This window comes from Mustela nivalis (assembly GCF_964662115.1).
Source record: "Mustela nivalis genome assembly, chromosome: 18".
NCBI classification, from domain to species: Eukaryota; Metazoa; Chordata; class Mammalia; order Carnivora; family Mustelidae; genus Mustela; species Mustela nivalis.
The window spans coordinates 26,482,562-26,508,060 of record NC_139037.1 but is presented as its reverse complement, the minus strand read 5'-3'; the positions used below and the strand labels follow the sequence as shown (position 1 = coordinate 26,508,060).

The 25,499-nt window shown below is 40.4% G+C and overlaps 1 protein-coding gene across 2 annotated transcripts in view; it reads left to right on the top strand.

Annotated features, from left to right (window-relative positions):
* RSPRY1 (ring finger and SPRY domain containing 1) overlaps positions 1-25,499 on the top strand; it is a 46,003-nt gene that overhangs the window by 5,086 nt on the left and 15,418 nt on the right. For both annotated transcript variants that reach the window (XM_082712423.1, XM_082712422.1), the window contains exons 2-10: positions 8,927-9,431; positions 14,369-14,421; positions 15,103-15,215; positions 16,267-16,393; positions 17,445-17,503; positions 19,395-19,461; positions 19,873-20,004; positions 20,916-21,031; positions 22,151-22,294. In XM_082712423.1, coding sequence (XP_082568549.1) covers positions 9,082-9,431; positions 14,369-14,421; positions 15,103-15,215; positions 16,267-16,393; positions 17,445-17,503; positions 19,395-19,461; positions 19,873-20,004; positions 20,916-21,031; positions 22,151-22,294 — 1,161 coding nt within the window. In that variant the 5' untranslated portion in view covers positions 8,927-9,081. The remainder of the gene's footprint in view (positions 1-8,926; positions 9,432-14,368; positions 14,422-15,102; positions 15,216-16,266; positions 16,394-17,444; positions 17,504-19,394; positions 19,462-19,872; positions 20,005-20,915; positions 21,032-22,150; positions 22,295-25,499) is intronic.

Below are 25,499 nucleotides of genomic sequence, written 5' to 3'. Positions count from 1 at the left end.
TTTCATCTTTGCGTGGTGCCTGCATATAAGTATTGGATTTATATTTATTGTATGACGTCTGAGTTTTTCAAAGTGATAACTCCTTTGGAAACCCTCGGTTTTTACAGATTTTAGAATAAATTCACTTAAAATACTTATTGACTACTGTTAGTTTCTACTAAATATCCAGTTGAGTGTGCGATTGAATGACTTCAGATACTGTTTTAAATAGATCTCTTTAAGGAAAGTGTTGCTATCCATGCTGTCATCACATTTTGTTTTAACAGCAAAGAGTTCTCTGTAATAGTAAAGTCCCTTGATTTGCGTATCATGAATGTGTTTGAATTAACAGATCTTTATGATTTCCTGTTATCTGGCCTCCTGTGGGGGGAGGAGGATGTCAAATAGTATGGAGTACTGCATTTGTTTTTCTCCTCTGTACTGATCACTGGGACTTAACTCATTTGTTCCATAATATTACCTTTCTGGGTTCAAGGCAATTTTTTTTCTTTTTTTTTTTTTAAGATTTTTACTTATTTATTTGATAGAGAGAGCTCACAAGTAGACAGAGAGGGAGGCAGAGAGAAAGGGGGAAAAGCAGGCTCCCCAATGAGCAGAGAGCCCGATGTGGGGCTCAATCCCAGGACCCTGGGATCATGACCTGAGCCTATGGCAGAGGCTTAACCCACTGAGCCACCCAGGTGCCCCTCAAGGCAAATTTTTCAGTCTTTCAGATCAGGCAAGTATCATTTAGTTTTCCTTTTTTGCTTTTATTTGCTTCTGCGAATTCCTTACTTTATCCCAGCCCTAAATTTTATTGTTACATTTTTCAAATGCTAAAAGGATTTGTCTTTTCTCCTTTGTGCTGTTTCAGGTCAGGGCTGTATTCTATAATTTGTTCTGCGAAAAAATCTCACTTGACCACAGATACTAGTGCTACCAAGTTAAAAAGCTCTTAACATTTTAGGAGAAGCTTTTTCAAGATAATCCTTCTGTACCAGATCAGCCATAAAAGTTAACTACTTCCCCCCTTCAAAGATGTACTTTCTCTTCTTTTAAGATTTATTTATTTGAGAGAAAGAGCAAGAGGCAGCACAAGTTATGGAGGTAGACAGAGGGAGAAGCAGGCTTCCTGCTGGGCAGGGAGCCCGATCCCAGAACCCTGGGATCAGGACCTAAGCTGAAGGCAGATGTGTAACCAACCAACCGAGCTACCCAGGTGCCCCCAAAGACATACTTTTTCTTTTCTTTTCTTTTCTTTTTTTTAAAGATTTTATTTACTTATTTGACAGAGATCACAAGTAGGCAGAGAGGCAGGCAGAGAGAGAGGGGGCAGGGAGCCTGATTCGGGTCTCGATCCCAGGACCCTGAGATCATGACCTGAGCTGAAAGCAGAGGCTTTAACCCACTGAGCCACCCAGGCGCCCCAAGACATACTTTCTTAAACTAACCTCTGTGTATAGCAGAAGGATCAGAATCACCCAGTCCTTGTGAAAGTTAGTTAAAATCCCAGGGATAACAGGACCCTGTCTGGCTTAAACCTCAAGTGTCAGTGCCACTGCAGACAGTTTTTGCACACCTAGGTGACATGTAAAAATATCTTATTATCAGAATTGCTTTTCTTTTTGGAGGAAAAGTGAAGTTACAACCAAATATTTCACAATCTTCCCCTCTCACCACCACCCCCCCCATCCAGCCAGAGCAGATCAGATGCCTTAGAGTCTAGAGACAAAAACACCCTTGTTAAAGTGTCTTCAGGTGGTTTCTGTTTCAACTTGCAAGTATACTCTTGACATATAAGACACTTTTCTTATCCACTTATTGTACTACCAAATAATCTTGATCTCCTAGGTTTTCCCCATTTATTTTTATTTTTATTTTTTAAATATTTTATTTACTTATTTGACAGAGAGAGAACGATCACAAGTAGGCAGAGAGGCAGGCAAAGAGAGAGGGGGAAGCAGGCTCCTGCTGAGCAGAGAGCCCAATGCAGGGCTTGATCCCAGGCCCTGAGATCATGACCTGAGTCAAAGGCAGAGGCTTAACCCACTGAGCCACCCAAGTGCCCCTGTTTTTATTTTTTTAAGATTTTATTTATTTATTTGACAGACAGAGAGTGCACAAGCAGGAGAAGCAAGATCCCCGAAGACCAGGAGGAGCCTGATGTGGGACTCAATCCCAGGACCTTGGGATTATGACCTGAACTGAAGGCAGTCACTTAACCAACTAAGCCACCCAGGCGCCCAGTTTTCCCCCATTTAAACACAGTCTTCAGTAAAAAAAAAAAAAAAAAAAAATTGGGGCACCTGGGTGGCTCAGTGGGTTAAGCTGCTGCCTTCGGCTCAGGCCATGATCTCAGGGTCCTGGGATCGAGTCCCGCATCGGGCTCTCTGCTCAGCAGGAAGCCTGCTTCCCTCTCTCTCTCTGCCTGCCTCTCCATCTACTTGTGATTTCTCTCTGTCAAATAAATAAATAAAATCTTAAAAAATAATAATAATAAAAATAAAATAAAATCTTAAAAAAAATTATGGTGCTTGGGATGTCCTGTAGAATATTTTAAAAGCAAATATATTTATGGGTATATTTACCTTGATACGGTTTGAATTACATAGGTGTATGCTTTGGACAAAATTTGGCACGTATGGGGCGCCTGGGTGGCTCAGTGGGTTAAAGCCTCTGCCTTCGGCTCAGGTCATGGTCTCAGGGTCCTGGGATCGAGTCCCGCATCGGGCTCTCTGCTCAGCAGGGAGCCTGCTTCCTCCTCTCTCTCTGCCTGCCTCTCTGCCTACTTGTGATCTCTCTCTGTCAAATAAATAAATAAAATCTTTTAAAAAAAATTGGCACATATATGCTTAAGACTTGTATATTTCATTATGTGTACATTTTAACTTCTAAAAACATATTGAAGTCCAGTTGGTGATATGCATGCTGAATGATTTAGGGGGTAGTATACTGATGCCTATAATTTGTTTCAAAATGCATCAAAACCAATTAGCTGGACTGATGACAGATAGAGATGGGTAGGTATGTAATAAAGCAACTGTAATAAAATATTGTTAGAATGTAGATGGTGGGTATATATATGTTCACTGTGAAATCCAGCTTTCTCTATATTGGAAATTGTTCATAATAAAATGTTGAGGGGGCACTAAATATGACACTGGAAGCTATCACTTGTAATACATTCACTGCCTTAGGATAAAATCCAAAACATTTTCTAAGGAAAGAAAACCATTAAAATTTCCAGTATATTACATGTTGTTACTGTTCATCCTGCAGGATTTAGTCTTTGGGAATTGGGGAGTGGACTGGAAAAAATTATGGCATCCTGTAACACTGTTTTGGAATGATGAGGCAAAGACGACAGCAGTAGTAATTTCATGCCCAAAGTTTGGTTTTTCTTCTTATGGCCGTTCATTTAACCAGCTTCTCCTTTCTTGGCAGCATAATCCTGAAGTCTTATTTTCAGAGAAAAGAAAGTTTTCTTAATGCCACTGAGCTGTATTATGATTGAATGCAAGCAAATATTTGAAGAGGTGAATCACTGGTTCCTGGACCATTGTGAGACAGGGTTAGACCAGTTGGCCAGATGTCTCTGTGGTGAGCTGTTTACGATGGTAGAGGTCTATGTGTTGACTACCAGACCTCACCACTTCAACACTAAACTTACTGAGCAGCTCACTTTGATTTTTTTTTCCTTTCAAAGCAGCTTTAAAGTAGATAAAATGTAAAAACTGAACAAATCATAAGTGATATAGAAGTGGAAAAAATAGCCTTCACTTTCTTTTGTAAAAGGAAATGCTTGATTATAATTACGCTCTTGTAGCAAAATGGCTATGAACAGTATAATGATTTACAAAGCATTATCATTTAGATGGGAAAAAGTGTCTAAGCTGTGGCTTCCAGCAGTATCATTATAATCAGTTGATGATTGCTACAGCCACAGATCTAATCGTCATGTCTATTTAAATTATGTGACTAGCTTTTTTCCCCCCCTCAAAATTGAGACTCGACCAGTCTAATGCTAAGTAGTCTTAAAGTTATGGGGAAGTATACAGGTATTTGAGATGTTTTGCCTTTACATAAGCTCTGTTCTTACTCATTTTCCATTCTGCCTGTCAGCAGTTGAATGACATTACCCATAAGCAGAATACCCATAAGCAAGTTATGATACTTCATAGGGTGGATCTGGTGGGAAACATAGGGAGCTGTCTTACTCACCATGTTGATACATACTGTATATAATCATTAATGGATGTAACTGTATTCTGATGGTTTCTTTGGCTGCCCTCTCCAAAAGGCTATGTGGGAAGATAGTCTTAGTCCATTTTTCTGGAAAGGGAGATTAACTTCTTTGACCCCAGATGAATCACTCTGTAGTGTTTCAGTTTGTCCCTTCATTCCATCCGTATGTCCTGCCTGTTGTGACAGGTTCTGTGTTAGATACTGTAACACAATGATTTCCAGACCTGGCCACCGTCAGAATCAACTGGAGAATTTTAAGAGAACACATGTTTGGCCACATCCTAGAAATTTTGATTCTGGTGATTTGGAGTGGACCCAGGAATTTGCATTTTAAGAAGTACCTTAGCAATTCTAATGCCCACCGCCTTTGGGATGATTAAGCTACAATGCCTCCCAAGTTTCTTTGTCTAAAAGTATAGATACGTAAAAATTATTTTAGTATAGAGTAGATGAGAACTATAAAAGATAATTTCTTTAATTATCTTAGTGTTCTTAAATCAGGTCTTATTTTGGAGTCCCCACATCCCAGATTATTTAGTTACTCATTTTATAATGACATCTTGCATTTTTGGATCCAGTGCATTAGGCTCTGTGCCACATGTATGACATGCTCTATTACATTTAATCCTCACTATAGTACTATGTAAGAACTATTATTATCTCCATGTTTTAAAGTGTGTCAATAGCCAGGGTAATTAGACTACATAGCTGTATTACAGGGCTGGGACCTGAGCCCAGTCTGTCTGACTGCAAAGACCATGCCCTGTGCTGGAGCTGGCCTCTGGCGTCCTATAGAAGATCTGTAGGCTCATACTGTCTTCAAACAATGCCCTTGGGAAGAGGACCACATAATGCTTTTTGGAATGAGATAAAACAAAGCTGTGTGAAGTATAATTGTTTAGTTTCATTACCCAGTCTTTTGCCTAAAGTATTCACAGTTTGTTCCCTGAGAAAAATACCACAAGTGACAAAGATTTCCAGATGAAAAGCTATACATTCTTTAACGCTGAATAAATCTAAAGGATCATATGCTTTGTTCACTAATGTCCCTAGCCTTTAGCTGTAATCCTTAAAATTTTCTGTATGTGGGGCGCCTGGGTGGCTCAGTCAATTAAATGTCTACCTTTGGCTTAGGTCATGATCCCAGGGTACTGGGATGGAGCCCCACATGGGGCTCTCTGCTCAAATGGGGAGCCTGCTTCTCCCTCTGCCTTTGCCTGCTTCTCTGTCTGCTTGTGCTCTCTATTTCTCTCTCTCTCTGTTAAAAAATAAATAAATAAATAAAATCTAAAAACAAAAAAAACTAACAATTCAATGGTAAAGAATCCTGATTTATATATAAATTATCAGAATAATAAAAAAGTGTTTTAATATTTTCTGTATGTTCATTTCAGGAGATTTTTTAAAGATGCCAGCTCTCATTTTTTTCTTGTATGTTTCATAGACTTTCCTTTGAAGTGCCTCACAGCTCCTCCCACCTAATTAACCTCTTCCTTACACCTGGTCTTTACAGTTAGTCCTTAAAAGAGAAAGTCTTTGGTTTTAAAATATTTGAAAACTTAATTTTTTTTTTTTACTTCATTTCCTCTAATGGCAAATTTTGTAATTGGCATCATCTTCTGGTTCATTTAGGGAAAATGACTCTTGGAAGAAACTGACCTGAACTACACTTGAATTCAATATGAAAATAGAAAAAAAAAAAAAACCTGAATTCTTGTCATCTTCCTCCAAATTTAGTCAGATTTTTAAAAATAGCTGTAGATATTGATATTTTCCATGTACTTTGGAACTGTATTAAAAGGAAATCTGCATAGATTATTCTTTATCCAGTTAGCAAAAAAATTTTGGATGAAATGATGTTTAAGACTGAGATTCAACAAACTTTTTAACCCATTGCTTTTCTCACAGGCATTCCCCCGATTTCTTGTTAATCTAAATAGCTTCACAAGCATTGGTATTAAACTGTAAGGATCCTCTGTTTTCTTCGCTCTAACACTTTGTTTTCTGGGACTTAATCTCACTTGACATTCTCAAATCATTATCAATTTTTTCTAATACCTGATTGGTCTCCCTTCCTTAGTGTGTCCCCCATTTAATGTGTCTGGCTGGACTGACACTGCTATTTGCTTGTCATGCCTGTCCCAGCTTCCATACTGAGCATGTGGAAAGGCTCAGAAGCTTTAGAGAAGCCAGTAAAATTTCCTCTGCTCTAGTAACCTTGACACCATGGAGCAGTTTAGGGTTAGAAAGCACTTGGCCAGGAGACGAAGCATCCCCAGAGTTCCTTTGTATTGAATCCTGGACCACTCCTTCTACCATACCCAAAGTACTAGTTGGTTTAGACACAGATTTTTATGGCATAGTAAGAAACTATGACAATCCAGCATGGATTTTGATACAGTCTTAATTGGAATGAGGAGTAGTTTTTAAAATTCTCATGTAGAAAGAGGTGTTGGTAAGGGGAAAAAAGCAAACCATAGAACAATGGTCATGGCATTGTCCTAATTAAGTTTTAAAAAAAGTTTTGTGAGTATATAATACTAGGTATGAAAACAGACACATGAAGCTTTTAGCAGGGGTTACCTCTGGGAAAGAGAATGGCCTATGAAGAAAGCCTTTCTTCTCAGCAGCTTTCACTTTTCTATAGACTGTATGCAGCATTTGGGTCTTAAAAATAAGCGTGCATCCATTTTTTGTTTTAAAAAGTTAACAGATAAAGTTTTAGTAAATACTTGGGCATTTCAAGGAAGTGCACTAGGGGCATATCAGCTGGGCAGACCTGCGAGAAAACCTTGGATTCTTTACCCCCTGTCCTCTGAATTGTTTGAACAGTATCCTCTGAAAATTGTGTGAGAAGGACGTTAGGTTTTGGTCTTTTTCAGAAAGAAGCATAATGTATAAGATCAACTGAAATTTATACCAGGGACCCTGTCCTTTAAGCACTGAAATCTCTTGGTTATCTGCCATCTGGGGGAATTGTCTCCCATGGTCCCTGCAGTAATGGGACTGCTTTCCGGTTTAGAATGTGGACACATACTCCAGTAAACATACTCCAGTTACATCCTCTTAAGTATAATCTCCAAGTTTTAAAGACAGCCTGACTGTTTGGTGGGAAAAGAACACCAATGGTATTATATGGTTAGGCTCTTGCTGTCTTGGTAATCTGGAGGGAGATAATGTCTGTTGCCTCTTTTCTCACTTCCCATCCCCCTCGCGCCCTTCCTTTTCTTGTCCCTCCCCTCTCTATACAAATTAGATTATTATATGTATGTGTAAAGACGTTCTATCACCATCTGTCTCCTTTGCTTCGGTTTTCCTCCATGAGCAGTAATTAAACTGCACAGATATTTAGAAGAATTTGCTGCAAATCTGTCCCCATAATGGAAGTAACTTCTCTGGCCTCCAATTCCATTGAATTACACATTTTACTTATATCTGCCCCTGAGTGGGTACTCAATATATGCAGATTTAATTATAAATAACCAAATGTAGAGAGTCTGGTCTCCAATAATCTAGTCTCTATTCCTCATGTGTCCATTTGTGCCCTTATGGGCCCTGTCTCCAGGTCTTGGTGTGATTACTTTCTGTTACCAAGCCCACCCTGTCCATTTTCTTCTTCCAGATTCTCCTTTCTAAACTTAACCAGATTTTCTCAGTTTAATGAAGAGCAGCTTCTATCATTAGGTTTTCTGTTGATGAACATACTGTATGGGATGAGACTGGCCATCCATTAATTCCTGGAAGACAGGGGCTGTGCCATGTCCTTCTTTGTTCTCCCAGTGCCTCCATGGTGGGGGCACAAGGTGCTTAGTCAGTATTTTTAAACAAAGAGAACTGGTGCATCCTTCTTTGTAACTTTGTATCAGACATGTCCTACAACAGACTGATCATTGTGAAAATGTAACCTTGTGATACATGTTTGCCTCTCCCCAGTCTTGCTAATATAACAGAAAAACTTTGTAACTGCTTGTGTAAATTCTGTAAATTCTCAAGAGTCCCTCCAAATGGGAAATCTGTGCAGTTTGGTGATTGCATTCAAGAGAAACACTCTGCCTTTTATTCTTCTGGATATTGAGAGGGTGCTATATCATTTGTATCATAAGTTTGTAAGCAACAAACATCTGTAATTTGATAGTCTGTTTGAAACATCTAACTTTTCTCCTACATTTAAATTTAAAAAGGAGTTCATTTTTCAGAATCCACAGAAGGAGCCCTTGAAACTCATTCTTCTAATGTATTTCTGTATGGGTAGAACCAAACACACGGTTTTTTTGTTTTGTTTTGTTTTTAAGATTTTATTTATTCGTTTGAGATCACAAGTAGGCATGCAGAGAGAGGGGAAGTAGCAGGCTCCCTGCTGAGCAGAGAGCCCTCTTCAGGGCTCGATGGAGATCATGATCATGATCTAAGCCGAAGACAGAGGCTTAACACACTGAGCCACCCAGGTGCTCCTCACACATACGGGTTTTTTTAAAAAATGGTAACTCCTGTTTACATGGGAATGGTTTAGCAATCAACTTTATAATGATAAAAAGGAATTTTTAATTGTTGATTTTCTTATGCAAAGGTACCTCTTTGTGTTGGAAACCTATAATAACCAAAGATGGTTTGTCATTGTAATCCTAATGCCTACAAAATCAAACTAAGAAAGTTTTGAGTAATCAAATGAACTTGGATTCATTTTTCCTTCCCTTTCTTTTAGAACTGCCACTGGATGACCCAGATTCCCTGTAACTGATAATGCTGAAGATTAGTTCTGCAACTTTCTTCCACATTGAGTTGTTAAAAACAAATAGAATGCAAGTTCCTCGACTCCAGATTATGAAAACAGTACTTGGAAAACTGAAAACTATCTAAATGATTGTCTTTGGTTGGGCCGTGTTCTTAGTGAGCAGAAGCCTTGGCCAGGGTCTGCTGTTGACTCTTGAGGAGCACATAGCCCACTTCCTGGGGACTAGAGGTGCCACTGCTACCATGGGTAATTCCTGTATCTGCCGAGATGACAGCGGAGCAGAAGACAGTGTAGACACCCAGCAGCAGCAGGCCGAGAACAGTGCAGTACCCACTGCTGACACGAGGAGCCAACCCCGGGATCCTGTTCGGCCACCAAGGAGGGGCCGAGGACCCCATGAGCCAAGGAGAAAGAAACAAAATGTAGACGGGCTAGTGCTGGACACACTAGCAGTCATACGGACTCTTGTAGATAAGTAAGTATCTGACTCCCTAGTCACCCCTCTGCAATGAAAAATGTTCTACAGGAACCATAACTTTGGGGTTCTTCCTTTCATTAGAATATATTCACCAAGCCTTGAGCTTACAAGGCAAGGGAGAATATTTTATTTCTCCTCCAGTGGCAGAGTAAATTATAAGGCTTGATGTTTTTACTTGCTACATCTACTACTATCTGGAAATGTCTAAACATTTCAATAGCAGAGAACACTAATTAAAGCTACGATCTTCATTAGGGCATGTAGTAAACACGGAGTGAGTTTGTGTTGCAAGCTGCAGTAGGAACTCGTTTCACGGAGACCAACTCTTAACTTGCTTGCCTGTCTACACCACTGACCACAGAGTCAAGATGAGTTATTTTTCCAAGAGCATAGCTGCATACACTTTCTGTTGGCAATGTAAGGACGGGGTCAAGGAGAGTATCCTCCTCCCTTTTTGTATCCCTCATTTGGCCATCTTAGATCCATTTGGGAGGCTTGTAAATTGAAACTGCAGGGCGCACCTGTACCTTTTTTATTTCTCCCCTGCTTTGTCTAACTCTACTTGTGAAATCCCAGATTGAATAACAGTGAAATGGGAGAACATGGTTCAAGTTGAAAAAATATTTTGACTTAACCATAGTTCAGTAGTTAGGAGCAAAAGTTTTAGAACCACAATGGACCAAGTTTCAGGTTTTGGCTGAGCTCTTGAACTAGCTACATGACACTGGGAGAGTTACTTCTCTAAGCCTCAGATTCCTCATCTATAAGACATAAGAAAATCTTTCTTACAGAGATTATCATGAGATAATATATATAAAGAATCTAGCATGGTGCCTTGTACATTCTAGTTGCTTAATAGATGATCATTTGTGGGTTTTCTTTTCTTTTCTTTTCTTTTTTAAATTTTTTCCTTTTTTAAAGATTTTATTCATTTATTTGACAGACAGAAATCACAAGTAGGCAGAGAGGCAGGCAGAGAGAGAGGAGGAAGCAGGCTCCCCACTGAGCAGAGAGCCCGATGCGGGGCTTGATCCCAGAACCCTGGGATCATGACCTGAGCCGAAGGCAGAGGCTTTAACCCACTGAGCCACCCAGGCGCCCCAATGTGGGTTTTCCTTTTAAGTTAGATGTGGGTTCTTTTTGCTTTAGCCTCTCTTAATTTAACTATCTAACTATTTGATCATCACATTTATCAAAATCCAGTTTTAATTCCTCAAAATTAGAGCATTAAGCAAGGTATACCTGTGCATATTTTTCTGAGGTGCTTTTTTTCCCTCATAGAAATAAATTTGTTTTGCGTATTTTTCTATCTGCTGTAGAACATGCTAGGGAAAGGTGGCTCTTACAAATATTCTCCATAACCAGTTCAGAAAGGCCTCCCTAAGTTTATTAAACCAGCCTTTGCAGTACTTCTGGTATCCCAACTAATTTAATGTTCATATTTTTGTAGAAAATATTTATTGAATATAAATCTATGCCATTTTTCACCCCTCAACCCCAGGCAAGGGGCTAGAAGCTGTTATTTAAAGTTTCTTCATGGTGACATTTAAAACATACCATAAAATTATAATGAGAAGTTGCCCTTCCCGAATAAGGAAGTAAACCACGAGCAGTGTTCTTTAAGCTCATTAAAAAAACAGGTACAGAATACTTTGCCATATTTTTTAAAAGAGTGATTAAGAGTGTGTGGGAGCAACGTAGGAGCTCTGTCTCCAAGATCTTAGAAAATATTATAGATTATAAGTGGAACTTGTTGATGAAGTACATGAAGTGAGCAGTATACATAATTTGAGGAATAGGGTCACTTTTCTCTTAAACCTGCATGTACCGAATTATCACTATGACTCTTCTGAGAATGGACAAATAGGGCAGATGAGCAGCAAGTGTGACGGGACCTGTTAGAGACTCTAATGGCAAAACAGGCTTCAGACAGTTACAAACCTAGTCACCGTAGCTTCCTTTTGAGAAGCTACTGAAGGAGACGAATTTCATAACCTATAAAGTTGATAAGGCTGTTAAAGCTAACCGTGAACGATAGGATAGATGGACTTAGTACAAGTTTACATAAAACGATGTATGTAGATGTTGCAGTTAGAGAGCGATGGGCCTTCATCATTCTCCTCTTTCTGCTTGTTACTTAGGAAGGGGTGACGTTGCTCCGAGAGGAGAGCAGTTTCTAAAGCTGTAATGAGACAGTTGCTGTAGGAAACACACTTTAAATACATTCATTTTAAAATCATTTTGAAGTTCTATTATTTGCACTTTTTTGGTAGAGACTTCATATTGAGGTCATATGACCTCAGATTGTCATATGGTTTGGAACTATACAGAGTCCTGATGGAATTTTTTTCTCAGTGTGTGTGTGTGTGTGTGTGCACATGTGTGTGCACGCGCGCGTGCTGCCTCCCTCTCCGTCACACTGTCTTTCTGCCTATCTCTCTTCCCATCACTTTCGTTGTCATCCCCATCCACCTTCAGGCTATGACTGAACCTATAATTGGTGGTTCCGAGTTCCCACGTCACTGTGAGAAGCCCACGCCTTCCTTGGGCTGCATGGCTTTCTTTGCCTTATCTGTCACTGGAGACTCGGGGCTTGTTATCAGTTGTAGCTCATATGATCATTCATAACTTATGCAACTTTGTTCACTGAGTGGGGAACCCTGTCCAAGCTTCACAGGTGGGGTTTTGGTCCCCATTGCCTACCATGCAGGCTTGTGGCTCCTGGTCACCTCTGTCTAGTTTCAAGACAGTGAGCCACAGTGTCCTACGACTTTAGCTCCACCCTCCCACCAGGAATTTCTGCTCCAGTTCTATTCCAAGAAGAACTTTATCTTTTTTTTTTTTTTTTAATGTAAGGTTGTGGGTGTCCTTTAAGTGCATCTGTGTAGAATTGAGGTCCTTATAGTCTTTATTGGTCACTGACTCTGTCATAATTTTATTATTTTTTCCTTTTCCCCTAACCCTATTGTCTCCTTTGCCCCCCACTATCCAAATATCAGTGGGAAACCATTCTCGTGAATTTAAGGTATGTTCTTCCAATTTGCCTGCCATATATTTATGTCTGTACAGGAAGTTTATATTAGTGTCTTGTGTGTGATTTTAAAAACTTACCTAAGTGAGGTACCTGAGTGGCTCAGTTGGTTTAGTGTCTGCCTTTGGCTCAGGTCATGATCCCAGGGTCCTGGGATAGAGCCCCGCACGATCCCTGCTCAGCGGAGAGCCTGCTTCTCCCTCTCCCTCTGCCACTCCCCCTGCTTGTGCTCTCTCTCTTTCTGTGTTAAATAAATATGTTAAAGAACAACAACAACAACAAAAAAACCCATAAGTGATACAGTTGTATAAATCTTGTTTTTAACTTCTCTTAACATTATGTTTGAGACCTGTGTTACTGTGTGTAAAGCTACAGCTGCTTCTGACTCCTGCAGAGTATTCCTTTGTATGCTTGAAAGTACTATTTTGTTATCCTGTAATCTGGTGATGGTCACTTTGACTAATTACAAATTTTTGTTCCTACAAATGTGGCACTGCTGCAAATAACCTCATATGCATCTATAACCTGTGTAAGAGTTTGTCTAGTATTGTTGGGTACATTTAATTTCATTATTGCCAGATTGCTTTCCAGAAATACTTGTAATTAGTCAGTTATACCATTTAAGACAAATCTTTTAAATGCGAATTTTCCCTTAGTTATGGAAAGGTACAGGATATGTCAAATAAGCAGTACCTAATGAATACCTGAAATGAACTTAATAATTCCCATATCACAAGATTTTTCTGAGGATTAAATGATTGAAGACAATAGTTTTTGCAGTTTTCTTCGTAGTAAAACAGAGAGCCACGGTATGTAAGTAAATGTGAATGTATTCCCTGAGTAATTAGATTTACCATTATTTGATGGAAAGTATTTGGTTCATTATTGAAGCTCCCCTAATGCACCTCCTTAAGATTCCTGGGATCACAGATTGAAACCCCACTGAATTAAGGTATATAATGCCATTTTAGAGCAATGTCTAGAATTTTTTTTAAAGACTTAATTACGGGAAACCTGGGTGGCTCAGTCAGTTAAGCACATCTGCCTTCAGCTCAGGTCATGATCCCAGGGTCCTGGGATCAAGTCCTGCATCTGGCTCCTTGCTCAGCCAGGAGCCTGCTTCTTCCTCTGCATGCATTTCCCCCTGCTTGTGCACTTTGCACATCCACCCTATCTCTGTCTGACAAATAAATCTTTTTTTAAAAAAATAAGGAATTTTTTACTTGAGAGAGAGAGCGAGCATGGGACAAGCCTGAGCGGGGCAAGGTACAGAGGAGAGGGAGAAGCAGACTCCCTGCTCAACCAAGAGCCCCAGCGTGGGGCTGGATCCCAGGACCATGAGATCATGACCTGAGCCGAAGGCAGATGCTTAACCAACTAAGCCACCCAGGCTTAAGTTTGGTTTCTTTTTCTTCTAACACCCATTTTATGAAGTTCAAACAAATAGTGATATTTCCCAGAAGAACGCTTAAACATGAAGATGTTTATGTAGGTCCTTGCTTCCATAAATCCTCTGTTGAGATTATAATCTCCCTTCCTGGTGTTTTTTTGAGGTAAGTTGGAGGGAGATGATGTTGACCTCATTGGCACTGAGCCTCTAAAGGAAAGCTGAAAGCAAGTATCTGGCCTCCAGTTTTAGTCCTGTGCTTTTACTTCAGGCCAGTGGTGGTCCTTTCCTAAGCCCTCCCACTCATTTGAATTGTGGGCCATCACAGAGGGTGGTTAGAAATGAGCTCATGTTATGCGTGTTGTATAAAGAGTGGAGCTGAAGCAGTCTCTTCTGTCCCTCCCCATATGCATTTCTTCTTTCTCTCTCCACTCCCACACTTTCAGTTGGAATTTTTATTTGGAATTGTTATTTCTTAGTTCTTCACTTTTGATATCTTGACTATTTGTTTTTCAGTGATCAGGAACCTCCCTATTCAATGATCACATTGCACGAAATGGCAGAAACAGGTATTCTTTTCTTAAAGTTTTCTTAAAATACTTTCTAATGAGTTAATGACTATGAAAAAATGTGGCCACTTTTTTTTTTCTTTTAAATAAGACTCCAAAAGTACTTAACACACATGATCATGAAAAAAAGCCATTAGTATATGGAAATTTTCCTGTACAGGGGTAATAATTAATAGCCACTGTATACTGCATCCTGAATATATAACTATACTTCTCAGTATTGGTTTTATTTCACCAAAATTATTAAAAGAAAAATTTGGGGGGATCTGATAGATCTTTGACCATAGCCCTTCCAGAATGGGGAGGACATTTTTGTCCCTCAATTTCCTAAGTGTCATCTGAAATTAGAGCCAACTGCTTCAGATACTTAATCTCCTCAGTAAATGCCTATGTCATAAATAAGGTGCTGAAACTATTTTAGTTATAATTTGAGAACCCAGGACCATACCTTTAGTTTTGTCCAAACGAAGATTCCTCCAAATCACCAGGCTCCTATAAGTTAAGAATCTATGACTCTACCATGATGACTACAATTAATGACGATGTCCATGCCAGTGTTAGCTGCTTAAAAGCCAGAATTGTTTCTGTTTTGTTGTGAAGTCACTTTGTGTTATAAGTTCTGTATTTTCACGTTTTTAAAATAGTCGCTCCATTCATAGAATCTTCTTGATTTGCTCTTAGATGAAGGATGGTTGGATGTTGTCCAGTCTTTAATCAGAGTTATTCCATTGGAAGATCCACTGGGACCAGCTGTTATAACATTGTTACTAGATGAATGTCCATTGCCCACTAAAGTGAGTCAATACTTGGCTTTTATGAAACTGTCACCTATGCTTAAACACAGGATGAACATCCACAAAGACTTTTGACATAATGTGTTTCCTCTTTATACATTTGGGGTCTATTTCATTCAGTATCAACTTTATTATGTAAACTTGCCTTTTATTACTAATGAAGTGCTACATCCTCTTTCTGTCAATAATTTACTATAAAGCTTTAGTTTAAAATGTTAAAAATGAAAGCATTTATATCTGAAATGGCAATCTGTATTTGAAATTAAAAGAGAACGTTCATAAAAGAGAACGTTGCTGAGCTGATTATTTTCTTACCCCCTGCTAAACAGTTTTCTCATTACAAAAGGTTTTCTTTAATGTTTCCTATTAAGAGAAAAAAAACTGTTACACTGAAAGTACTTGTGAGTCTTAAACATATTAAAGACTGGCATAACCTTGATTTTCCCTTATATAGAACAAAAGTATCAAACTTTCATTATCTTAGTCCATATGTTCTATGGACTACGTTTTTTCAAATTTTGGATGCTGGTATCTTTCATTTGTTTAAGCCTCAGACATTTAGGCACAACATGGAAAACATTACAGACAGAAGAGAAAAGCCTTTGGCCTAGTCCCTAAGCTTATAATGGGTTTCTTTTATAATTTGCATCAAAAACTCTGGTGAGATTTGCTCTTGCTTGATTTAAAAAAAAAAAAATTGTAAGTCACTTTTTACTTCAACATTACTAAGGCCCAGTTGTTATAAGTCATTTTGGCATTTGGGTGAATTTAGTCTGTTTAATGATTCAAGAGTATATCATGTATTTTTGATACAACTGGTACATTTTGAATGAAGGGAAATCTTAACAATTCATGTAAGAAAACTTCCAGGTTGATCAAATAACATTTCCCATCAATAATGACATCATTTGGTGGATTATATCATTTCTTTATGTTCCTTCTGAGTTAATTCAATAGCTGGCAAGGTAGCTTTCATCTCAAATTATTCCCTTGGGGGAAAAAAGCCTAAGTAATCTATTTATGACATCCACTTGTACATTTTTGTTTTTAGGATGCACTCCAGAAATTGACTGAAATTCTCAATTTAAATGGAGAAGTAGCTTGCCAGGACTCAGGTCATCCTGCCAAACACAGGAACACATCTGCAGTCCTAGGCTGCTTGGCTGAGAAACTAGCAGGTAACTCTGGGAACCTCTACCAGGAAAGATCTTCACTTGTTTGACATAAAGGAGAAGACTGCACTGCAGGTGTTTAAGCAAACCTGTTGTACCAGAAAGGAAGGTCTTTGTCCCAACCACCACCACCAAAAAATACATAAGTAAATAAAAATTTAGGGACAGAACTTACTGGGAAAAATTACTCAAAGGCCAAAGAGATGAGTGCAATATAATTTAGCTTTGAGGATTTTCGGAGGGACACTTAAAAGAACAAGTTTTATTTATGTGCTTTAAAATTAGGAATAAAAGGCTAAATTCAGTAAAATAAAGATTATGTAGTTATATATTTATGCATATAATAGATAAGATACATGTATTTACTTTATAAAGTTCAGCCAGATACTGGAGACATACTAAGTTGGGGAAGAGGAATAAGAACATTAAATTGGAGCAGTTCCTGAGAAGAGAAGCAGATACTTAACTTGCTTATGGACGTGACCCACTTTAGGCAAGTTAATATCCAAATACAGGTGAATACCTCAGCTAGTTCATCACGTATCGTGAAAGAAACAACGGATTCAGGGTGTTTGGGTGGCTCAGTTGTTAAGTGTCTGCGTTCAATTCAGGTCATGATCCCAGGGTCCTGGGATCAAGCCCCACATCAGGCTCCCTGCTCAATGGGAAACCTGCTTCTCCCTCTCCCACTCACCCTGCTTGTGTCCCCTCTCTCACTGTCTCTCTCTCTGTCAAATAAATAAGTAAAATCTTTAAAAGAAAAAAAAAAAAGGAAAGAAAGAAACAACGAATTCAAAATCAGGACAGCTGGATGCTGGCTCTGGTTCTTCCACGTGTACCCCAAGTGCACTGGAATGAGTCACTTCACCGTGGGTTCAGTTGCTTAGCTGTGAAATGGGAACACTGCTATTCCCTGCCTCAGAGCAGGAGGCTTAAATAAGACAATGTGCATGACAGTAGCTGTCAAACAGTTCACAAATCAATTTTATTGTTATAATTACTGATAAAAAAGAATATGGCCCATTTCATTATATCTCATGTTTGTTGTGTTGTCTAGGTCCTGCAAGTATAGGCTTACTTAGCCCGGGAATACTGGAATATTTGCTACAGTGTCTGGTAAGTAAGGTATCAAAGCCAGTTTTTCTTAGTCATCTACAACTGTGCATTTTTCTAAAATTGGCAGTTTAACCACTGGCACAGAGAATGGAGTTGGTTATAAATTTTATTTGCAGGTGTTTCCTGAGTGTTTATCTATTCCCTCCTATTAAAAAAGAAAAAAGAAAAGAAAAAATGAGGGTGGGATAGGAATTCATTACAAGCAAAAGCAGCCAAACCGGTCTGGTTTTAAATTTAGTCATAAGATAGCTACTATGACTGGCTTTTGTGTGTGTCCTTAGAGTCTGCCAAATGGTAGTAGGGACCTCCACAGTGGAAACAAAATTACATGGCATTCCCAGCCAGGAAACTGTCAGGTCAGATTGCCAGTGTCTATAAATCTCTACTCCTTCCCTCCCTCCCTGGCTACCGCTCTTCTAACTGTTGCCATAGAGTATTTGATCTATTGTCTGTGAAGCTCGTGGTTTGCTGAGGTGGTGCTGTCAGATCGCTCACACGGGCCGACTGCAGACTTGACTGGTCTGTATTTGTAAAAATTACTTTTGCAGGCCTAGTGAGCACTGGCCTTCTTCAACATCTGAAAGACCTTATTTCTCAGTACCTGTATGATATGTACTTAAAACACACACCATTATGCTAAGCAAGCACTGTGGGGATACAAAATTAGTATAACAGTCCTCTGCCCTCAAGAATCTTCCTGATTGACTGAGGGAACAAAACTGCCCTACCCAGACAAACCACTTAGCCTCCATTTTATGACAGGATGTGGTTAAGGGCAAAATCGTGTCCTTCAGACTAAGTACCATAAGAGTTCTGAGAGGGTGACAGAGAGGGGCGGAAGATAGGGATGGTGAGAGCTGAGAGAGCTGTGAGAAACAGGCTTCCTCATGAACTTGGGCCGTCAGCGGGATCACATCATAGGTCAGGATTAGTCCCTGCACCCCGGAGGGAAAAATGGGTTTCTTGACTAAAGGCATCAACAGCAGAAGCCCAGAGATAGGAATGGCCCTGCTCCTGGCATATTACATAGAATCGTTTGATCAGGAGACAGTGTTCAGAGACAGGAGGATGGGCCTGGACAGCTTCGTGGGGAGGGCTTGGGGCCTGCAAAACCAGACAGAGGGATTGAAAAGTGGGTATGGCAAGAAACAGAGTGCTGAACAGGCTTTACTGTGGGGCAGACTGGTGGTTATATGAGCTTTGCAGAACCTTTGAGCCCCAGGGAAGTGAGTAGGAATCATCGCATGTTCTGAGTTCTTTTGCTCCTAACGGAGCTGTGGGAAAGGATGGCTGCAAGAAGGTGTGATGTTAAGCAGGAGGACCTTTCTTTAAAGGGGAACACCTGTGATGGGAAGTTAACTGTAACTGGAAGAGCGCTCTCCCACCCACCATCAGCATTTGTGCAGTTCCTTTCAGAGAACAGACTGAAAACTAAGCCATTAGTTGTTCCTTTCATTTATCATTTTGGAGCTTGGGGTAACCCTTGAAGGGCTCTGAATAAAAGTCATTCTTAGCTGCAATTCTCGGTTTCTGTTTGCTTGCTTAAATGAATGTAAGAATGAGCATAGTCTTATTTCGCAAAGCCCTAATACAAGTGTTACTAAGTAGAATAACATAGTACTTTTTAACAAAATACTTTTGAAATCTGCATATCTATCAATGGACCCAGTGATTTCCAAAAAATAATAGGAGATTTTATGAGACTCCATCTTGGTTTCTCATTACTAACAGTATTAGCAAACAGACAACTGAAGACATAGAAGAGTAAAAGTTTTCTGACTGCTCCCAACAAATCTAGCACATACTGGGTACAAAGGAAATTGCTAACTTGCCACCTCTGCAGGGGAATGATGTTTTTGCTTTTTGTTTTTTATCTTTTATTGTCTTTCAGAAGTTACAGTCCCACCCCACAGTCATGCTTTTTGCACTTATCGCACTGGAAAAGTTTGCACAGACAAGTAGGTATAGTGACTTATTGCACTAATGATCTTCTGTATCGGTTGTTAAAAATCTTATTTTTCTTACTTACTGGATGAGCATATACTCTCTGAGCCTCATCAGACATGCACCTGTTCTGTTTTTATGTGGATAGATGCCTCACGGCCAGTAAGATGGCACAGGGACAGAAGCCAAGAGTCTTCTCACCCAAGAATCAACACTTGTGACCATGGTTACTCACTTTTTATAGCTAAAAAGTTAGTGATGAGATTGCTACTTCCCAGAAAATAGTTGAGGCTCTTGGACTATGTCATTATTCTAGTTTCCACGTTTTCTGATGGCCTTTCCTCACTCCTTCCTACCCCTTACCTGCCCCGCAAATCCTCCTACTCTTTCAGGGTTGATTCAAGTTGTCTTGTCTTCCCCAACAGGTGAAAATAAATTGACTATCTCTGAATCCAGTATTAGTGACCGACTCGTCACCTTGGAGTCCTGGGCTGATGATCCTGATTATCTGAAGCGTCAAGTCGGTTTCTGTGCCCAGTGGAGCTTAGACAATCTCTGTAAGTAGGCGTTGTCCTTTGTTAAAATTCCTGCTTCCATGTCCAAACCCATTCTTTATATAGGATCACTGTTCTTCATTTTGTAACAGTGAGTGTGACACTTTCCTTGAAAAGGCTGATATTGTTGGTTGGCCATATTGTAGCAGTAAAGTATTCTAGGGACCCTCCAGATGAAAATTATATGGCTTAGTTCTAATTTCAGCGCTCTCCTGTTCAGAAACTTTTACTGGTACCCCACTTCCTGGTGCATCCAGGCCGTTAATCAGATGGCAGTGTCCAGTCAGCTCTTCCCTTTACAGACTGTCTCCTCACTCTCTTGCAAGTAGGCCCCAGTCATCCTGACCTCGCTAGGCCTTTCCCTCACTTGGAGTTCCCTCTCTTTACTCTTCTCCCTGTCCTGATACAGCTCTTCAAAACTCAAGACACATCTTTCCTACACCAAGAGGGCTGCTCCTGGCTTTTCTTTATCTCCTCAAGGGCTGCTAGAACTAAAACTATCCTGCTACTAAATCCTCACCCCCCCAGCGCAGTTAGCACATGTGCTAAGGCATGGCCGGATGTGTGTACCCTTCCTCCTGCCACAATGTTGTGGAGAGTTGCTTTGTGCTCAGCCTGTGTGGTTCCCATGACAGAATCATTCCAGAAAAGTAGAAAGTACATTTTGTTGCATGCACAATAACAAATACAAGGAATAGAAGCAGAAACCTGGCAGTGCCGTCGTAGTTTGTCCCAGCTTTTGCTTGATTGATCCTCTTACGGTCGTACAGCAGAAAGGCAAGGTTTGAAGTCTCCCTACCTGTTCTGCCATTTCTGGGCACCTCCACTTCATAGCTGGAATGGCAGCCCACGATGACACTAGGTTTTTCCCACAAGAGCCTGCCTTAGAAACATGACCACTTTTTCTTTTGCAGTTTTAAAAGACAGTAGGCAGCTGACCTATGAGAAAGTGGACTTGAATAGCATTAGGGCCATGCTGAACAGCAACGATGTCAGCGAGTACCTGAAGATCTCGCCTCACGGCTTGGAGGTAAAGCTTTCATGGATGGAACACGCAGGGGAAAGAGCTTGTTCTCATTTTCACACCCTGCTTCTGAACAAAGAGCCATTTCTTGCAGAATAGATGGAAGTTTTATGTCATATTCCAAGAGTGGGTAGAGGTGGAAGTGGCAGGGAGAGGGTGTCTGAGGTGTTATTTAACTCCTTAATATCCCACTTGGTGCCATACACATAGTAAGCACTATTAATATTTGACAATTTGAATTTTTTTTGTAGTTTCAAGTTTTTACTTAAATTCTAGTCCACATACAGTACAATATTAATTTCAGGTATAGAATTTAGTGATTCATCACTAACACACAACACTGGTGCTCATCACAACCCATTTAATACAGTCTCTCCCCACCCCCCACCTCCCCTCTGGCAACCCTCAGTGTGTTCCCTATAGGCAATTTGATTTAAGTATGTCTGTTTTCAATCTCTGCCTCTTTATTCAGCTAAAGGTGCAGAGACTAGTGTTTCTAAAAGAGGCCCTTCCTTTTTGAACCCCTGCATTACCAGTTATATTCTGGCTAGCGCTTCCCTTCCTCCTGTACGTTGGAAATGCTGCCGTTTTGGTGGTGCAGTTTGATGAAAGCTGCTTATGTACAGGAAGGTGGCACCATCAGGCACAAGACACGTCAAGATTAAAGAGCCGTTTGAAGAGTGGCTGCAGACAGCTCTTTGATCTTACGTTATTGCCAAATGCCTGCCGTAGTTTTCTGCTTTCAGTTATTTTTAGGTACCCCATCTTATACCCTTCAGTGTCTTCCCCTCTCTGCATCCTAACAAGTGCAGGCTTAGGCCATGTTGATGCATTCATAAAAGATTCTATCGGAAGGGTACTTCAAAAAGTAGCCCTCGTTAATGCTTACTACAGCCATCTTTGAGGCCTTCCAGCCCTGTTAGAACTCCCTAGATGTAAAGCTACAAAAGAGATATGTGTGCTTCATTCTGTTTTGCACTTTGTGTCACTGAGGATGCACGGAGAAAGAAACGAGTGTCCACGAGAAGCTTTAATAAGGAAAAGACATTCCACCTCTGGGTGTTCACCTAACTTCCACAGTCTCGGGCACTGATGGTGGGCTGTTACACACTTTGGTTTTGCCAGGCTCGCTGCGATGCCTCCTCTTTTGAAAGCGTGCGTTGCACCTTTTGCGTGGATGCGGGGGTGTGGTACTACGAAGTCACCGTGATCACTTCTGGTGTCATGCAGATCGGCTGGGCCACACGAGACAGCAAATTTCTCAATCATGTGAGTACCCTAGAGAACGGTGTAAACAGGGCAACAGCAGCTTTTTGGAGAGTGGGTGGAGGACACAAATTTTCCGGAGAGTTTTGCACGATAATCGTTTCTCAGGCTGAACCAAATGCTGCCAGACACCTCACAGGGGTTTGCTAACCTGGTTCTGAAATAAGAAGACACAAGGGAAATTGTCCTTTGGGTTTTTTCCCCCACCTTGAGTTTTAAATTTGCACCTAGAGGTTGGGTGTTGGGTGTGTCCTTTGTCTTTGTAGGCTCTCCTCCAGCCCAGCCAGATCTCTGGCTCAGTTGGTATTTTGTTTTTTTTAAAGATTTTATTTATTTATTTGACAGACAGAAATCACAAGTAGGCGGAGAGGCAGGCAGAGAGAGAGAGGAGGAAGCAGGCTCCCGGCTGAGCAGAGAGCCTTCCTGCTCGATGTGGGGCTCGATCCCAGAACCCTGGGATCATGACCTGAACTGAAGGCAGAGGCTTTAACCCACTGAGCCACCCAGGCGCCCTTCTCTGGCTCTGTTTTTATACTGGAACCCGTGATGCCTTTTGCCTCACGTGTAAGCTCTAAGAACTTTGTAGGAATTCTCTTCCTTTCATAAAATACTAAATGTTGGCTTGACTTCTTTTACTTGATTTTTACTTTGTAACTAGTGGGCACATTTGTTTCCAATATTTAGCATTTATCTTCTGTTGTAGAAAGCTGTCATGTAAAGAGGGAAGATGAAACCCACTAGAGGAAGCAGGATTTGGCTCCCGCTACTTGCATGTCCGAGGCTGGGGTTCCTCCCTTTCCTACAGATGTTGATTTCTTGCCAGTTTATACCCTTCAGATGCCCAGCCTGAACAGCTTTCTTGAGTTATTCCAATTTTAAGCTGTTTGGAATTAATCCAGTTTTGATCTGGAATCTTTTATGGACATAGGATTTTTGCCCTTTGAACTGGGAAAATCCCTTGGATTATTTTGTTCATCTAAACACCACTCTCCCATATGGATGGGTTTTAGAAGTGAACCAAACTGAGCTTGCCTGCCAGAAGTGTAGTTTGAAAGGGCCCCTTTCAGTGAGGCTATATAATGTCTTAGAATTGTGCATGGTGTTTTGCTAAACTCCTTGCTGGAGAGACAATTGGAGGAAGAGGGCCAGTAGAGAGGTCAGATTCTTGTCCAGGACAGAAAACTAGACTCCATCTACAATTGCTTTCTTTGGGAACTTTCCCTGATGAAGGGCCTCCTCATTGACTGGACCTTCAGTAAAACCTGGAAGTGTGGGGCTCAATTGTGGCAACATGAAGTCAGAAGTACATGGGTCTGGAGAACAATGCCAGTTAGTCTCTTAGTTCTCACCTTGGGCCCTGATTTAAAGCAGGTGGTATCAGTTTCCCTGACAGCCCTGAAGACAGTTTTTTTAGGACTTGGGGGGGAAAAGTCTTTATTTCCAGAACATTGTCATTTTAGAGCCAATCATCTGATTCCCACCACAGTGTTTACGGTCATAATTTCCATTTCCCGAATGAGAAAACTGAGCCTAAAAGAGGGACCTAAAGAATCTCAGACTAGAATTCAGGCTCCTTTCTGTTCTACAGTAGTTGTTTTATTCACATTTGAAAATGGGAAAAATCTCAGAGAATTAGAGAGCCGCCTCCTTTGGATGTAAAAAATTGCTCCAGAACTAGAAGAAAGATGGATTCCTTTAGGGGGGAAGCTTTGATACAGCATTTGTTTCTCTTCATTTGCTAGCAAACACACCACAGATCTAGGTGTAGTATATCTGATTCTGAATATCAAAAACATTTTATTTTAATAACTGGTGAAGCTGGATCATTTTTTCTGGTGGATTAAACTGATTTCTCCCAATAGTTGCAAAAACTTCAGCTCCTCAAATTAAGAGGCTTAAAATCTGTTTTCCTGTCCTCTGAATTGTTTAGTAGACTTTTAATTTCTTTCTTTAAGTAACGAATAACATTTTTTTCCCTGATCCAAGTACTGGTTGATTTCCTGTTAGAAATCAGTGAAGTCTGAGATCTCCTTTCCCAAATGTAGGATTGTAATCATGTTGCCAAACTTAAAACTTTGCTTCAAATGGACATTGTTCTGGCAATTCTGAATCTTTTTGCTTGTACAGACAGGGTGTGGTTTTATGGAATAAGTCATCCGTAGATACACCCAGTTTCTTGAAGACTTGAAGTCCATCCACACTGCCTCTTGTTTTAATTCTTACTGCTTAGGCTTTGGTTTTGAAAGGATGATCAAAGTGTTGGGCTCAGAGATCAAGCATTAAAATGAGAAGCTGAGGGGTGCCTGGGTGGCTTAGATGGTTAAGTGTTTGCCTTTGGCTCAGGTCATGATCCCAGGGTCCTGAGATGGAGTCCTGCATCGGGCTCCTGCTCAGCAAGGAGTCTGCTTCTTTCTCTGCCTCTCCCCTGCTTGTGCTCCCTTTCTATCTCTCTCCCCCCAACCCCTGCTTGTGCTCCTGTCTCTCTCTCTCTCCAGTGAATAAATTTTAAGAATCTTAAGGAAAAAAAAAAAAAAAGAATTTAAAATAAGAAGCTTAAGGATAGCCTTTGTTCAGGTCACCTTAAAGACTATTTTGTCTTACTGAGCTGTATATTTTATGGAGGTTTCGGTGGAGCAAATCTTTAAGGTACATTTTGAGTTATCTAAAATATCTTTTGCCTTTTCATAAGCATCTACCATGTGACAGGTCTTTCACATACTGTCTCTAATCTTCTCAAGACTTTGGGAAGGTATTATTCTCCCATTTAAAGTCTGACAAATTAATTTACAGACTTGCCCATTGTCACCTAGTCCCCAAGTGCTGGAGAAAAATCCAAGCCCTGGTCCAAATAACCCATGCTCCTTCCCCTGTTGTAGCCCCTTGCCTTGGAGAAAATGACTCTGCTATCTTAAACAGAAAGGGGGAATAACTTGAAAGCCTGTTAAAAACTCCCAGAGTCTTGAGGGGTTTGGAAGCAAACGGGCACCAAGGCAACATCCAAGAGTCAAGAGACAAGAAATACAATAGCCAGTGTTTTAGGGGCCAGGATGCCAACACCTCTCCCACAAGTCCCTCAAAATCACTCCATATGGGGTCACTCAGACCACCCTGGGTGTCTGCTGGAAGGGTCCAGTTGGCCAAGCCTACATCCTGCCCCTCCACCTCTAGAGCAGGAAGCAGGACACTGTATCTTCATTACACTTCCTAA